General features: G+C 47.4%; 1 protein-coding gene across 1 annotated transcript in view; it reads left to right on the top strand.

Moving 5' to 3' along the window:
* Positions 1–13923, top strand: part of TMC2 (transmembrane channel like 2) — a 50550-nt gene extending 36627 nt beyond the window's left edge. The window contains exons 14-18 of the mRNA XM_074347033.1: positions 84–323; positions 6514–6639; positions 9319–9397; positions 10924–11041; positions 13703–13923. Of these exons, the coding sequence (XP_074203134.1) occupies positions 84–323; positions 6514–6639; positions 9319–9397; positions 10924–11041; positions 13703–13920 (781 nt within the window). The 3' untranslated portion in view covers positions 13921–13923. The remainder of the gene's footprint in view (positions 1–83; positions 324–6513; positions 6640–9318; positions 9398–10923; positions 11042–13702) is intronic.
* Positions 13924–16350: the final 2427 nt, after the last annotated feature.

Below are 16350 nucleotides of genomic sequence, written 5' to 3'. Positions count from 1 at the left end.
CATCAATCCCACTTCCTTCCTCCATCCTTCCCTGGCCTCTTCCGCTGTCGGGCCAACCAGGCGTGCGGTCTCTGCCCTTCCAGGATGGGTTCCTTCTACGCCCCGGGCCTGGTGGGCATCAACGTGCTGCGCCTGCTGACCTCCATGTACTTCCAGTGCTGGGCGGTGATGAGCAGCAACGTCCCCCACGAACGCGTGTTCAAAGCCTCCCGGTCCAACAACTTCTACATGGGCCTCCTGCTGCTGGTGCTCTTCCTCAGCCTCCTGCCCGTGGCCTACACCATCATGTCCCTCCCGCCCTCCTTTGACTGTGGGCCATTCAGGTACACAGCATTCTTGGTTGCAGGGGAGTGGCTCCCTCCACCCACCGGGGGCAGCCTGTTCAGAGATCCCAGGCTTGGAATTCCAGTCCTGGTGTCACATCAGCCTGTAAAAGGCCATGGGGCTCTGGACGAATCCTTAAGGCTATTCAATAGAGTTTTCTGCAGGCTGGAAATGTTCCATGTGTGTGCTCTCCAATATGGTAGCCGTGAGTCGCATGTGGCAGGTGAGCACTTGAAATAAGGACCAAGAAACTGAATTTCTAATTTTATTTCATGTAATGAATTTTAATTTAAATAACCAGAGGTGGCTAATGGCTACCATATGGGACAGCGCAGCTCTAACCTTTCAACATATGGATCATCTACTGCCCTGGTTTATTGCCGTAGGATCAGTAACGGGGGGTTCTGAAGGTGAAATGACCATACATTTACAAGTGCCATTCAAATGTGGAGCAGCTATTAAGACTGCTGACAGGGTCCCCACGCTCTACAGAGCACTCGCCAGCACTGCGGCTTCAAGGTGTAAGTGGACTAGCTTCAGAGGCTAGATTGGAAATTATATAAAGAGATAAATAAGTATGTAAAGAGGTAGGTGGAGAAACAAGGTGCATCTACTGCTCTCTTTCCAAATGGACACCCTCTGAAAACAAAGCCCTTTCTCCTCTGCCTCAAAAGGGATTCCATCGTTCAAGAGTTTGGGACATGCTGCCCCTTTGCTCCGCCACTTCCTCACTTAGAAATATACAATGCACACTCCTTTATTAAAGGCTGGGAGGAAATGTGCAGGAAGATACTGTGTGCAGGCCAGTGCCTCCATCCCTACTGACCACAGACCCTTTCTTCACGGAACACCATCCCAGGCCTGGAGGAGGGTGGGGCGAGGGAGGGGCCCACCTGCACCCACACAACCCCGAGGGCAGCACCTCCATAAACTGTGCGCCCCACGGCCTCGCCTACCTCTCTCCAATCCCTACCCCGCCTACTACGGGGATCAACACTCTGTGGGAAATGCTGACCTGGCGCTTCTCAGTTTGTAAGGGACTGACCTAGAGCCCTATGGCTGGTGGCCCACAGCAAGCGCCGGCAGAGCTCAGAAGAGTCATTAGCAGGAGAGCTCACAGCAGAGTGTGATGGGGCTGAACGAGGGTCCAGGCAGAAGGAGAGGGGGGCTGGATCCAGAGCAGAAGACCATAGGAGGCCTGGGCAACAAGCTGAGGGGCAAGCACACAGCAGAAGTGGCTGAAGCCTCTTCTGGATTCTTCCTGAGCAAGCCTTGGAGGGCTGGGGCCTGGGTACAAACACCAGTGCTCCCTTGCCTGAACCACCAACCGTCTAGGGCAGTGAGTAGGCCTGTGCCGTATCTGGCCCTCACCACCCACCCCATCCTTGCTCCATCACCTTCCTGAGAGGCCCTGACAGCCCACACCCAGGGAGCAGAGGAAGGGACGGGAAGGTGCATCTCAGGGGGAAATCTGGCTGCCCCCTCCTTCGGGTCACTCTGCTGATCAAAACCCACCAACAGCTAGAACGTTCATCCCTCAGATATTTTCACAGCTGCCCTCTCACTTCAGATCTTTACTCCAAGGCCACCTTTTCAGTGAGGACTTCCCTGGAGACCCTCACTGAAATCACACACACACACACATGCATGCACGCATGCACGCACGCACACACGCATGCACACACACACACTTCTTTTCATAATTTCTGTTTATTACATTTCTCTATCAACATCTAGCATATCATTATTTTTACTTTTTTATCTTATTTGTTGTCTGTCTCCCTCACCAGGCTATAAGTTCCATCCAGGTGTGATTTTTTTCTTCTTTCTTTCTTTCTCCCTGCTTTATACCCAGCATCTAAGAGAAACACCTGGTTTATGGTCATGCTCGAACCAGACCCTCCACCTCATGGAAATTCACCTTCACAGGAAGGAATTTAGGGTTTGGACCAGATCCAGGCAGGCAACATAAGTGAATGAGATGGTCAGCATTGCATAGCATAGAGTTAAAAGTAGGAGTTAATGGACCAAATCCAGGCCACCACCTGTTTTTGTAAATAAAGTTTTATTGGAACACAGCCTCACTCGTTTGCTTCCATATAATCTATGGCTGCTGTCTCGCTGCAACAGCAGAATTGAGCAGTTCCAACAGAGACCATCTGGCTCACAAAGCCTACAATCTTTGCAGAGAAAAACTGCCAACCCCCTGATTTAGAGCATCGTCTCTTCAGCTGGCTCTGTCATTTGCCAGCTGGGGCATCCTGAGCCAGTTACTTAGTTCCTTCCCCCTCAGCTTCACAGCCTGTGAGATGGAAATGACGGCAGTGCCTGCTTCACGGGTTGTTGTGAGGATTTGGTGTGCTGTTGTCTGTAAAGTCCTTAGAGGATGGTGTGAATCCATATAAGGCATACATCGGAGTTGGTTAAGCTTGAGCCCTGTCCAAGCTTGGGGTAGCTGGTACTCAACAAGGCTGGGAGGTGGGAAGCATTATCTACACCAGGAATCAGCTCATTTTTTCTTTCAGAGGCTGACAGTACATATTTTAAGACTCTGGAAATGACGAGGCAAAATCAAGCATATTATGTAGGTACTTCTATAACAAGAGAGAAACAAGTACCCACAAAGTTTTTACTTTTAATGGCAAAATTCAAGATATGATGATGAGTACGACTTTTAGTAATGCAGGTCTACCAATGAGAAGAATGGAATTCTTTGGGGCAGGGCAGGTGATAGTTCACATAATGGAGGTTCAAAGTTACTGTTCCCCATCATCAAAAATCAGTTGTCCTGCCCAGATTGCCACTTTTGCTGCCTGGATCCATGACTGTGCCAGAAGTGGCAACCCATCTACCACCATAGGAAAAAAAGGTTGCAATAAAGCCTTATTACCACTAAGCCATTGAACTGCTATGCAGTAGAGCAAGGCAGGATATTTGGTTTCTATTTCTGATTTTAAAAATTCACAGATATGGAAATGATTAAGTTATGAGAGCAAATGAAGTTTACTGTTGACACTGTTGATTCAATTGCACCTGGTAGATTCAGATATTTTCTGCAAATCATTTACTGATGAGAAAGACAATGAATAACCATAGTCTGTACACACCTGAAATTTCCCAAGCTTCATTAATTTGCTCAAGTGAGAAAGCCAAGGGGGAGGCTGGACAACCTTCTGCTAGTGCTTCTGAAGGATCAAGAGATCTAAATATTCAATCACGCAGAGGGTTCTTTTAAACATGTAACTTGATCCTCTCAACCATCCCAGCAGAAGCCAGAAACTGAGATGGAATTATCCAGGAAAGATCTGTGTAGGACTCTCTTGTGTAGTGGACTGAGTTCCCATGACATACATAGAAGACCCACCAGGTATCTGAGAAAGTTATATGAGCAGGAACACAGCCTGGACTGAAAGGGGCAGAGAAGAGACAAAATGAAGGCGAGCCGTTGGACTCCAAATATTCGATGAGCAGTAAACAGGTTGATAAAAATCTTTTCAGTTAAAACATGTGCTACTCTTCAAAACAAAGGAAGGATGACTCTGAGGCCAGAATCTTGGGCCTGGAGGGCAGAGCTTCAGGCACAGAGGATGGACCCAAGAGCATAGAGGGTTATTCTCAGGCCTTTGAAATCTAATAGAATTTGGCTGATTGGATTTTAAAATTGCTGGGAACTGGTTATTCCTTTCTTCCTTCCATTTCCTCCCTTTTGGAATTGGAATATCTATAACTGTTATCCTATGGCTGACCCACAATTAAATTTTGGGAGCAAGTAATTATTTTCTAGTTTCACAGCTCCTCAGATAGAGAGGAATTTTGCCCCCAAATGGATCACCCGCAGATTCTCCTCCATACCTGATTCAGATGATGAGGTTTGGGACTTTTGACCTGATGATATTGAGATGAGATTTTGGACTCTGAGTTGGTGCTGTAATGGGTTGAGACTTTGGGGGATGTAGGGATGGTGGTGAAAGTATTTTACAGGTGAATGAGTACGAATCTTTGGAGGCCAGAGAGTAGAGTGTAGTGGATTGAATAATGGCTTTTAAAAAGTCCAGGTCCTAATCCCTGGAATGTGTTACCTTATGTAGCAAAACAGCCTTTGCTTATGTGATTAAGGATCTTGAGATGGGAATTGTCTGGATTCCCAGAAGGGCACTAATCCTTATAAGAGTGAGGCAAAGGGAGATTTCACTAGAGAGGAGCAGTAAGTGGTGTGACCATGGAAGCAGAGAGAGATGTTCGACGTTTCTATTCTGCTAGCTTTGAAGATGGAGGAAGGGGCCGTGAGCCAAGGAATGCAAAGAACAAAGCTCTAGAAGCTGAAAAAAGGAAAGGAAAACAGAGTCCTCCCTAGAGCCGCTCTCTGAAAAGAGAGCAGCCCTGCCAACACTTTGGCATCAGCCCAGTGAGACCATTTCAGACTTTCTGGCCTCCAGAACTGGAAGAGAATAAATCTGTATTATTTTGAGCCACCAATGTGCTCATTTGTTCAGTAGGCACTGAAAATGCATCCATCATTGAATGCAGCATAATTCAGTGAGAAGACAATCCACACTCTATTGTGACTTAAAATCGTCACGTTTGAAATCCACTTGTCTTTTCTCATTTTTACATAGCGAGTATGCACTGGTAATAAATAATAAATTAAATGTTACAATATGGCTATATGCATGGCACTTGAAATGCTGTCCTGTTATAACTGCATCACTGCAATTTGTAGTGTGCTGGGTGACAGTGCTAAGCACTGAGATGGCCACCGATGTTCTCTACCCCAGCTGCTCATCTCTGCTCAAATTGTAGCACAAAAACAACCACACACAATATGTAAATAAGTGAGTGTGGCCGTGTTCCAATAAAACTTTATTTACAGACACTGAAGTTTGAATTTCATATTTCAGTTTTTATGTCACAAAATATCCTTCTTCTTTTGATATTTTTCCAACCATTTAAAAATGTAAAAACCATTCTTAGCCCACAGGCCATATGAAAACAGGTAGCAAGCTGAATTTGGTCCACGGGCCATTTTTTGCCAAGCCCTGATTGACAGTTTACATAAGAGAAAAGTGAAGCTTCTAGATGCAACATTTTAGAGGGCACTTATAACTTGACAGCCCCTTACTCGATGTTTTATATGAATTCATGTCTGTGTCCTCTAAACAATCTTTGGAGGCAAAAGCTATTATTACACTCATAATACCATATTATACTAGATTATTATTGTGCTATGTTATACAGATGAGGAAACCAGGGCTGAAAAATCTTCAGTATCTTGCCCAAAGATATCAAACCTCTCTACAGCACTATCCAACAGAACTTTCTATATGAGGGGGAAAATCCATATCTGCACCTCAAATACAGTAGCTATTAGTCATATGACTTGAGCACTTGAAATGTGAAACTGAGAAACTGAATTGAACTGAACTGAATTGAATTGAATTGAATTTTAATAGGACAGTACAGCTCTAGTGGGAAAAGCGAGGGTATGAATACAGGCAGAAAGTGAGTACATAAATTGTCCACAGTGTTCCACAACTAATAAATGGAGGAATGAGAATTTAAATCAGGAATTTCAAACCACAAAATCCAGGTCTTGGTACCCAAACTACCAACCAAAGCCAGCAGCAGCCAGCAGTCTGGGCAGGCATGTAGCAGTCTGCATAATAGTTCTTAAGTATTCACAGAAAATCAAAATTACTGTTGGGAACTGTCCAGGAGCCTCTCCTAGGCAATCCCATCTCCTGGAATTCTAATCTGAAGACAAATTGTAGGCACTTTTGAGTCATCATGCGAGCATCCATCACATCAGTCTCTGGAGAGTGGTCTCCATGCCCGGGGGCCCGGAGGAAGCTCCACGTTGGTCCCCGAGCTACATCACAGGCAATTTTCTCCCACGAGAGTGTGGGAGAAAACCCACTTCCATCTTGCTGAGGGAGGTGCCAGGCACAGGAGACGAATGTAGTTTGAGAGGTTGTGAGGCACAGAGGATGGCAGCCTGGGGCAGCTATAAACCTGAGCCAAAAGGGCAGCCCCTTATAGGGCGTTTCTTACTTGCAGTCCCTGTGGAGCAGAGCTCGGGTTCTTCCAGGAGAGCAGTGGTGGGTGGTAGCTTGGACCCACGGGGGCACCAACACAGCTGTTTATACCATAGGAGCTCCGAGCAGGCTGTAATGTATCCTCTCCTCTTTCCAGTGGGAAAAACAGAATGTATGATGTCATCCAAGAGACAATCGAAAACGATTTCCCAACCTTCCTGGGCAAGATCTTTGCTTTCCTCGCCAACCCAGGCCTGATCATTCCAGCCATCCTCCTGATGTTGTAAGTTAGCCAGGCTCTTACATGGCCCTGCCTCATGGAACCCTCCGCTTGCAGTTGAGAATTCCTTGGCAGGTCCTTCTTTCTCGCCCTCTTAATTTGGATTTCCCAGAAGCAAATCCTAAAACAAAGATTTAAATGCAAGTAGTTTATTAGAGGGGAGGCGGGAGGGAGTTGGAATAGGGAAGTGAGACAGAGAAGGGACAGGAAGGGGCATTCCTACTCCTGGGATGACGTTAATCCCGCTGGGAATTCTGGGAAACAGCGTACCTCTGAGTTATCCCGCTCAAGGGTGAGGGATCCAGAGCATGTGCAGACCAGCTCCCATCAGTCACTGGTTGAATGCTGCTGGGAGACATGGAAGGGGAGAGGCATCGGTTAATTCCCTGGCAGTTTGGGACAAATGGTTTCTGTGGAGGGGAAGCATCAGGTATGGGGTGAAGATACTGGCTGCTGCAAGTCTGTCAGGGAGCACACAGAAGGTGGGGCCTGAAGAATGAGGTGGTTGGGGAGGGTACAGCTCAGCAGTAGAGCGCATGCGTAGCATGCACGAGGTCCTGAGTTCAATCCCCAGTACCTCCATTAAAATAAATAAATAAACCTAATTACCTCCCCCCTCAAAAAAATAAAATTAATTAAATAAACAGAGAATGAGAAACGTCCACTAGAAATATCAGACCCCTGAGTCCCTGAGAAAGCTGGGGCCTGATGCAGCCTGTCCCTAGCTGGGCCCGCGGGACTTCTGCACGGAGCACCCTGTGCGCTGAACATTTGGTGCGTTCATCGCTGACCCTCTCACAGGCTGAGAACCCCCCTGAGATAGTGGAACTGCTCCAGAGAAGCACATTTTCAAAAGTTTTATATCTTATCAGAACAAAGAACATTAAACAAATCAGGGATATATTCCTTCAAGGTTTCAAAAAAAAAAAAAAAGACCAGCATTCACACAGCAAGTCAGTAGGGCCTCGACACCTGGGAAGGGAATCTTTCCATCAAAGGAGGACCAACACCGGCGTCCTAGGAAGGAAGGCATTTAATCTTTATTTTTAACGTGGACTTTCTTTACTTCTGGTCAATGCACCCTTTTCTTTAATAACCAAAACATATGTACAATGTGTGTTTGATGGGCCACAAACAGGCTGATCTAATTAGCATCAAATTCAAGTTAGCTCATGCATAAGGCAGAATGACTTTCACGCACCTCAATATGGGAAAGTTTTCTTTCATCAACTGTATGAATAAACCACAATTTACCCATTTCTCCGCATGGAGATAGGCTGTTTCCACTTTTTTGCTATTGCAAATGTGCTCCTTACGTATGTGTCCTCGTGCACATGTTCACGTTTCCCTAAGACAGACTTCAGGAAGTGAAACTGCTGGTTCAGAGGTGTGGGTTTCTTCAGTCTTTGTAGACAGCGCTGAATTGCTCTCCAAAACAGGTGTCTGCCTTACATCCTCATCTTCAGATGTCCTCTGCTTCTAGTCCTGGTGTGAGTGGGGGCTGCCATGACAGTGATCACCTGGACTGCCCTGTGACCGCCTGTGGAAATCCTAGAACCCAGACAGACACCAAGCCTGACCCTTGTGGGCAGCACAGGGAAATGCTAAACTTGTAAACAGCCTCGGGAGAAACACAGGCACCATGAGCATTTTCTCCTCTCTGACCTCCAGTTCCTCCCTAATAAACGGGCTGTGAATTAGGAGGGAGGATGAGCCTGGAGGGTGCCTCACCCATAGATAGCAGTCCCTTTGCCTGACCTCCCTTCTGGCCGCTCTTCGTCCTTGAGTCTTTGCTTCAGGAGGATCAGGACAGCCTGACCCACACTCTGCCAACAACCACAGGGTTCCTCCCCTCTGGCTACAAGACAGCCCGCAGCCCCTTCTTAAGTGGCTCTGGGTGGCCCTACCCTGAGGGGGAGGCTCAGAGGACCCAAGCTGGAGCAGCTGAGGCTTGAAATGCAGGAAGAAAAGTGTCAGATAAGGACAGGCTGACAGAGCACCCAATCCAGGTGCTTTTGTGGCCCCTCCCTCTCAGGTGGTACGCCCAGGTCACAGTCCCAAATCCTGGGTCCTGTGAAAGGGAAGCCCGGGCTACAGCCTCAAAGGACACCCTGCAACCCAGTCTGCTCATAGGGGTGGACTGAAAACCACAGGCGCGGGACAGACATTCCCATCAGTGCTCCCCGGGCAGAGACCCTTCGGGGTCGACGCACTTGTTTCTAGGCCAACGTGGAGCAGGTCACTTAGTTCCTCTCTCCCTCCTCTCTCAGCACTTGAAGCTGGTGGCAAGGGCCCTGGAGTCAAATGCAGGCTCCGACAAGTTCTAATAGAGGGGGTGACCTTGGGCAAATTGTTTCACCCCTCTAAATTCCAGGATACCAATCTGTAAAGAGGGGAGTCGTCCTTTCTGCTTCATAAGGTTTCATCAAAACCAGTCAGATGTGGAGTGGGCTAGAGATGTGTAGGTCATTTCCACATTGAGTAAAATAGAGAACAGGGATGCCCAAGATCTTGTCCATGTTAACTGGGGAACTTAGGATGGTAGGACCTCCCTCCACCCTGCCCAGAGGCAAAGCCTGGACACCTATTCCAGGAAGCCTGCCGTGATTCCTCAAGAAAGGCATCCAGCTCTTGTCATCTTTCAAGATCACAGTGCCCCAGGAGCATGCTTTTCTCTTGCAGCCTGGCCATCTACTACCTGAATTCAGTTTCCAAAAGTCTTTCCCGATCTAATGCCCAGCTGAGGAAGAAAATCCAAGCGGTGAGTCTGACGGGAGTTTTCAATCAAAAAAATGTTAACGTTTTTGGTTTTTGCTGATTTGCCCTGTGAGCCTGTTATGGAGTCCAAGCTCATACCGCTCGCCGCACGACTGGCCAATAAATCGAGAGCCAAGTTGTTGGGGCTAGAAATGGCAACTTGATTCAGAAAGCCAGCAAACCAAAAGGGTGGTGGACTAGAGTCTTAGAGAACCATCTTAACTCAATAAAATTCAGGCTGCTTTTATGTTAAGGGAAAGGGGAGGCGGGAGGGTTCACGATCAAAGGGCAAAAGCAAAGTGCAGACTTCTTGGAGCCACTTGACCTGCAGGGGAAGCATAACATTTCTTCTGCTTTCTCATGTAGGCTGGATGAAGGCTCCTGCAAAAGCTTCAAATTGTTAGCAGTTATTTTTACTCTACTATTTTTTTTCTCTTTTCTTTTTCTTTTTGTTTGTTTTTCTTTGTCTTTCATGGGAGTTTTTTGTTTGTTTTTTTCTTTCTTTTTTTTTTCTTTCTTACTCTACCCTTCTTATCTCTGCTTATTAGCAAGTTTTCTGGGCCAAAAGCAAATTTATCTGTAATAAGTAGTAGCCATAACTAGCTCAGGACCGTGAGATGGGGACTTAATGAGCTATTTGGGCACAAGCAACACCTCTCGAACACTTACCTCTGGGTGGGCAGGGCCAGAGGACATAAGCTCAAGAGTGAGGGAGGCGGTTCCCACGTGGTGTTAGTTCTGCTCTTCCTTGGCTACAAGCCCAATTGTGTTCTTTAAATGACTTTCTTCTAAACCAAATCCAAAAGTAGCCGTATGCGAGGAAGCAGCCCTGAGAGACCTGCATTTACATTCTGAGGGTATTTGGGAGTACATGACACTAATGACTTAAATTTTGAGAGGTTGCAGAAGTACAAGAGAAACTCAATGGATTCACCCAATGTTCATATATAATAAAAACCAGTACCCACAATAATTTTTACAGATTAAAACTAGTACTAGAAATATTAAAGAAAATAGTATTGTCAAAACGACATGTTGCTCGTGCCCCACGGCCCAAGTTGTCACCTAAGTCCTCTCCATGCTCGGGCAGCCTGTCTCAACATCAGCTGACACCCTGACAGCCTCCGCTCTCCCAGCCCCCACCCCGACCTCCTACACACGGTAAAGGGTGGACCCCAACTTTCCCTAAGCCCTGTCCTCCTGGCTTCCTCGCCTCCTCTTCTGGAACTAATTTCATCAGCCTCACTGTCAGTTCCCCACCCATACTTCCTTCTGGTGCTCCCACTGTCCTCCTGCCCAGGTATAGAAAACCACTGAAGTACCAGACTGGCAGAGTTCCTGTCCTGTCCTCCTCTGGCCAAAGGTTCTTTCAAATGCTGTTCAAACCTGAGTCCCAGGTGCCTCTCCAGTCAGTGGTGGGGACCAGAGCCGGCGATTTAAGGTGATTGCCCTCTAGAGCTCACCATCCTGGGCTCTGAACCTCAAAACCCCATTTCCCTGCTCAAGATCAACTTTTTTTTTTTCCTGCAGCTCCGTGAAATTGAGAAGAGCCACAAATCTGTCAAAGGCAGAGCCACAGCCAGAGATTCAGAGGAGACAGCTAATGGCAACTCCAAAAATTCCACCCAGCTCCAACTCCCCAAAGAAGGTAAATTCTATTTCATTGATGGTTGCTTTTTACAAGGCTACCTGGGAAAGTATAAAGCATAGGCTGTGGAATCAGATGGATTTGGGATTGAAATCAGACATCTGACCGTATGAAGTCGGGCAGATTAACATAAGAGCAATCATAGCGCCGACCTCGTGGGATGGTGCAGATGAGATGAGATTATGCCTGTGATGTGCTTCACAGACTTCCTGGCATAGAGAAAGAACTAATGAATGTAAGCTGGTAGGAGGAGGAGCTGTAAAATGGGGGAAATACCAGGCTTGTCTCCCCCATTCTATCCCCTGAGTCTCTCACTACATTTTCTAGGGTGACAGTTCTTTCTGTTCTTCGTTATTCTGTCTTCGTTTCTTGGATGATTTTGTCTTGTCTTCACGTTCCTTCCTGAACCTGTCATTTCCCACGTCCTATGCTCTTAATGTCTGGCTACTTAACCTGATGGAGGAGCACGATGGGTGTCCCACCCAGATCCCTTTAAGATGCTTGGAGGTTGGCTGATGTGAATTGCAGCTGCCAGGGATGGAGGAGGTGTTTGTTCTCCACGTTGTTTTGAGTGTTTTCTTTAGGAAGAGACACAGGGAGATTTGCATCTGGGAGCCTCTACTCCCACCAGAACCAGTGTGTATTCTCTGAAAGAAGAGCAGGATTGGAATAGCTGGAATAACAGGGTGAGAAAAGGCCACATACATTCCAAAGACGGTGTCACCGAGCTTCAAAGGGGAGTAGTCACAGACCACCTCTCTCCACCTTAGGAGTGAGGAGGGATCAAACTGAAAGAGACCAACCATCTCTGAGCAGATCCCGTCTTCCAAGGATTGCTCCTGTGTTAAAATTTAACAGAGTCAGTATCCTGTAATGTTGGCCTTGGATGAGGCTGTTGAATGAGATGCACAAGAAAAGGCTGGTGGTTTAGGAGTTAGACTTTTTAGTGCAGAAATTACTTATCACTGATTTGATGCCTTTACAAGACATCGGCAAGACTCTAGGAAACAGAACCAAGAAGAATTTAAGCCCATAGCACTACTTCCCTGAGCTCCAGGAGTGCAGAGAGTGACTGGGGAGGCAGATCAGGAGAAACAAGGGCACCTGTGTGCAGACCTTTGTCGATCCTGGGATGGTACTGAAATAAACCACAGACAAGTGGATGTAGCCAAAAGAGGACAGGAGGTCTGTGTTAACACAGAACCTACTCCCGATGCGTCTCCAAAACATATGGAAGGCCTTTTAAAGCCACAGATGCTCTTGTCAGTAAGATTAGCTGCAGTCCAGCCATTGATGCCCTGAAAGACTGGTTCAGAGAGGAAAACCACTTAGTGTGGAGCTGAGGAAAATGTTTGAAATCACCTAATCACCTAGTTTTTCCCTATGGGGCAGGAAATGGAAAAAAGGTGATATTTTGTTGTAATATCACCAACAGAAACAAGATCAAAAATGAAATGGACATGTTTGGACACTGATGGAAGGGGAAAAAATAGGTTTATAAAACATTTTCTCTGAGAAACCAGGAAACTTGCATTGGTTTGACAGTGGACCATTGGTGTCCCCAGAGTCCCAGCATCCCTGTCTACTGCACCCACTCCTGTCCCTCCTCTTTGCTGGCTGCTGGTCTAAAGTTTGCCCCTCTCCAACTCTGAATGTTTGTTACAGATGTAAAGCTCTTTCTTTCGATTGTATGCTGATGAATCACCATTGCGGTATTTGATTTTTAAAGCAATGAAAGTGTATCTGAACACGTCGGTGGGACTAGGGTGTGGGGGAGTGCTGAGGAAGGTGGTCAGCCTTTAACCTAGAAAACTCCAGCAGCCTCTATTCCTGCCCTCATTTGTCTCCTCTTTCTTGAAGTACTCCCTAGAATGACACCAGCTGCTGTAACAGAAAGGCCTAAGACAGCTCATGGCTCAAACACAATACAAATGTATTCCTCACTCAGCATAGGGTCCAAATATGTTTCCACCTGATGGCTACTTCCTCCTCAAGGGATGATGTGGGGAGCCCTGGCTCTGTCCATCCTGTGACGGCACCTGCATCGAGCTGGGGCGGGGAGGAGCCTAGAGGACACATATGGACTTGGTGCACATCAAAGCCTGGACTTTGGCCACAGATCACACCATCCACAATGGAAACTTACTCCATTTCTGTGGCCCAGGAACTGGGTTTGGTGAAGAACAAGCCAGGAATTGCCCCCAACTTGGAGTGAGGGGAGGAAGGAAACAGTGAGTGAAAGAGCTGGAAATGGATCTGAGTTCCAGGAGCACTGTCCTGGGGTTGGTCCAAACAGCTCCCACAAGCCTTCCTCTCGTCGTATCTGACCCTGGTAGCTGCCTGGGAGGCTGTCGTTATTATTGCTCCAATTTTATTCTCAAGAAAAACCAGGCTCAGAGAATCTAGCCTAAGAGCAGCATTCAAAGTCTAGTTCTCCAGCCAGCGGATCCTACTTGTCCAACGCGTCTGTTTATGCCGAAATTAGGTCTAGGTGCCCCTAGATGCCTGAGGGTGATCCCTTCTCACATCTCACATCTCACATCACTAGATCGGACTGAAATCTACCTACAGTACAGGGCAGCTCCAGAGAGGTCCAAGTCCATACCAGGAAGCTGTAGTGAAGCCTTGCACATTCTCATTCTTGTCTTGTTCATTTTCCAGGGACCATGCGTCACTCTGCCAGCCAAAGCCAGACCCTCGACCAGAAGGCACAGGGCCCTGAGGCCTCCAGTTCTGCGGGCAAGGCTGTGCCGCCCGCCTCTCAGCACCTTCCTATATCTCGGTCCCCTGGCGCCAGAACAGGCTCTGGCCAAGCCCGGCCTCAGGCTCATCCTTGGAGGTCAGCCTCTGGAAAGAGTGCTCAGAGACCTCGCCACTGACCATGGGGACTGGCGGAAGCCGCGTCCTGGGGTTAATCCTCGGGCCCCATTGGCTCACAGCCCCCAGTCGTTCTCTCTTCCTCTCTTCTCTCATCGAATGTGGGAACTTTGATTACTCAATCTCAGGCCTTGTTGGTAACCAAAACAGGAGGACCAAGGCTTCATCCACCCTTTAGGAGGGCGGGGACTCCCCAGGATCCTGGCTCAGGCGGCTTGGACCTGAACTCACAGCTGTTTCCTTCGGCTCCAGACTTTGCGGGGAGGAGCTGCGCCGGGCCCACCATCATAGGCTTTTCTCACGGAGCTCATGTTGGGACCCAGGCTTCTGCCAGCGCCACCTACTGGGCAAGGCTTGGTGGCTCCTGGGACCCTCAAGACGCAGGAAGCTTCCAGCGAGCTAGGGAGCTGGGTAGAGGAGGAGGGCATAGGTGAGAGGAGGGGTGTTGATGTAGGGTGCTTTACAGCTGGGATGCATTGTGAGAAAACAGTTTAAAGGTTGCCTTCATGCCTGCATTCTCGGGTTTGACCTTCCAGCTCATTCCATCTTAAAGCTTCGCTATTCAGCCTGTCCAGGGGTCATCAGGCATGAAAACCATTCTTCCTTCCTTCCTCTCTTTCTTTCTTTCCTCAACTCACCTAAGAATGACTTGAACTAGAAAGTCTATTTAACAGTTTCTCCAGAGAAATATAACTGGTATCTTACTGGAATTACCCGAATCTGCCTGTGCATTCCGTACTGGAGGGAAATGAAACAGACCCTGAATCTTACCTGTCAGAGGCAGTTTTACAGGCTGATCTTTCATTTCTAATAACCTACACGCTCAATGTCCATAAGGAGCGCCACTGCACAGAGTCGCGTAGGTAGGAACACATTTCTGGTGAAGATCAAGGGGACGCCTGATCGCCCTGTGACTCACACACTCACAAAAACTGGAAGTGATGCACCAGCCAGTAGGCGGACCTGGGCAGGGTACCAAGTGCATCCATGACACTGGTGATCCTCGACTCACATAGGCTTTGTAGAGCCCCAGCCAAAGCTGGCGCACCAAAGTTCCACATGCTCTAGAAGGGACAAGAAGGAATAAACCCGCCACACAGAATGGAACATTAGTCTCTCTCGACTCCAGCAGAAAGTGGAGGAGAAAATCTCCCTTGAGAATTTATATCCACAAGGCAGCCCTCACACAGAGGGTCTAAGTCCCCATGCCAGCTGTGTGTTTAAAAAAACTCAAATGGAAAATTTTAAGTGATCTTAAGTTAATAGTGCCTCCAAGAAAAGGGGATGGGTACAAAGAAACAAAAACCAGCCCAACAAATAGAAAGCATGTAATACAACAGAAATAAATCAAAATATATCAGGAATCAAAATAAATGCAAATGGACCAAACCCTCCAGACAGAAGACAAAAATTATCAGATGGATATTTTAAAATTCCATGTGCTATTTCCAAAGGATACATTTAAAACCTAAGGATAGGGTGTGTATGGACTTTATCCCTTTTGGGTCCCAGGAAATACAGTCTTCAAGGGCGAAATCACCAGGTGTGTGAGTGTAAGTTGGAATTGATTTTGAGTGCTGAGGATTCCTACTAAAGACAGCTGTCCGCAGTCTTGTGCCAGACTTGTGGAAAATGTAAAGAAAAGCCCAAGATCGTAGCTGGGCAGGTGAGGTATATAGAGCGTGCCCGATCTCTCTACCGCCGACTGTGTCTGGAGAATGAGCCATATAAACCTAACCTCCAAATTCTATTGTGAAGTTTCAACAAGCATCTGACGCACGTGAGACTAAGTGCCACGCATTAGGCTGACTGCTCAGTGAGTAACAGATGTCAGCACAGACATCCTCAGGCTCGGCACTGAATGAACAAAGCTTTTCTCCTGGACTCCTGAATGATCTTCCTAGAATGCTTCCCTTTCTTGCCTCTGTCGAAAGCAATGTTGCATATATGTGTAACTCATTACCAAAGAATGTTGCAGGGTTTCTTTGGCCTAGGAATTGCTAGAAGCCTCTGAAATTTGATGTGAAAAATTCGCATCAAATGAGTGCAGTGCCGCCATCTTGTGGTTGTTTCATGCAACTTCCTTTCCTGACGCTCTCCAGTCCCTGGTACTAAACCGCACATTCACTTCCGTAGTAAAAACTCTGGGTTGATTTACACCAGAATGACACAGTGAGCCATAGGCTGCCCTAAATAAAAGAGGAATGGATGCTGTAGTGTGTTGTCCTTCCCAATGGGTGAACACAGAGAAAGAAAAGGCCCCACGTGACTTTGCAAGGCTGGAGCCTGGAGCACCCCCAGGAAACCCGCAGCTCCCGGTCGACTTGCTGCCCAGGCAGGACATCTTCCCAGCTGGAATTTTTTGGGAAATCGGTCTTGCATATCACCTTCCAACTACTCTCCAATCAAACACTGCTTTATGGATAACAAGA

This window comes from Camelus bactrianus, chromosome 19 (assembly GCF_048773025.1).
Source record: "Camelus bactrianus isolate YW-2024 breed Bactrian camel chromosome 19, ASM4877302v1, whole genome shotgun sequence".
NCBI classification, from domain to species: domain Eukaryota; kingdom Metazoa; phylum Chordata; class Mammalia; order Artiodactyla; family Camelidae; genus Camelus; species Camelus bactrianus.
This window is presented reverse-complemented; position numbering and strand designations above follow the sequence as displayed.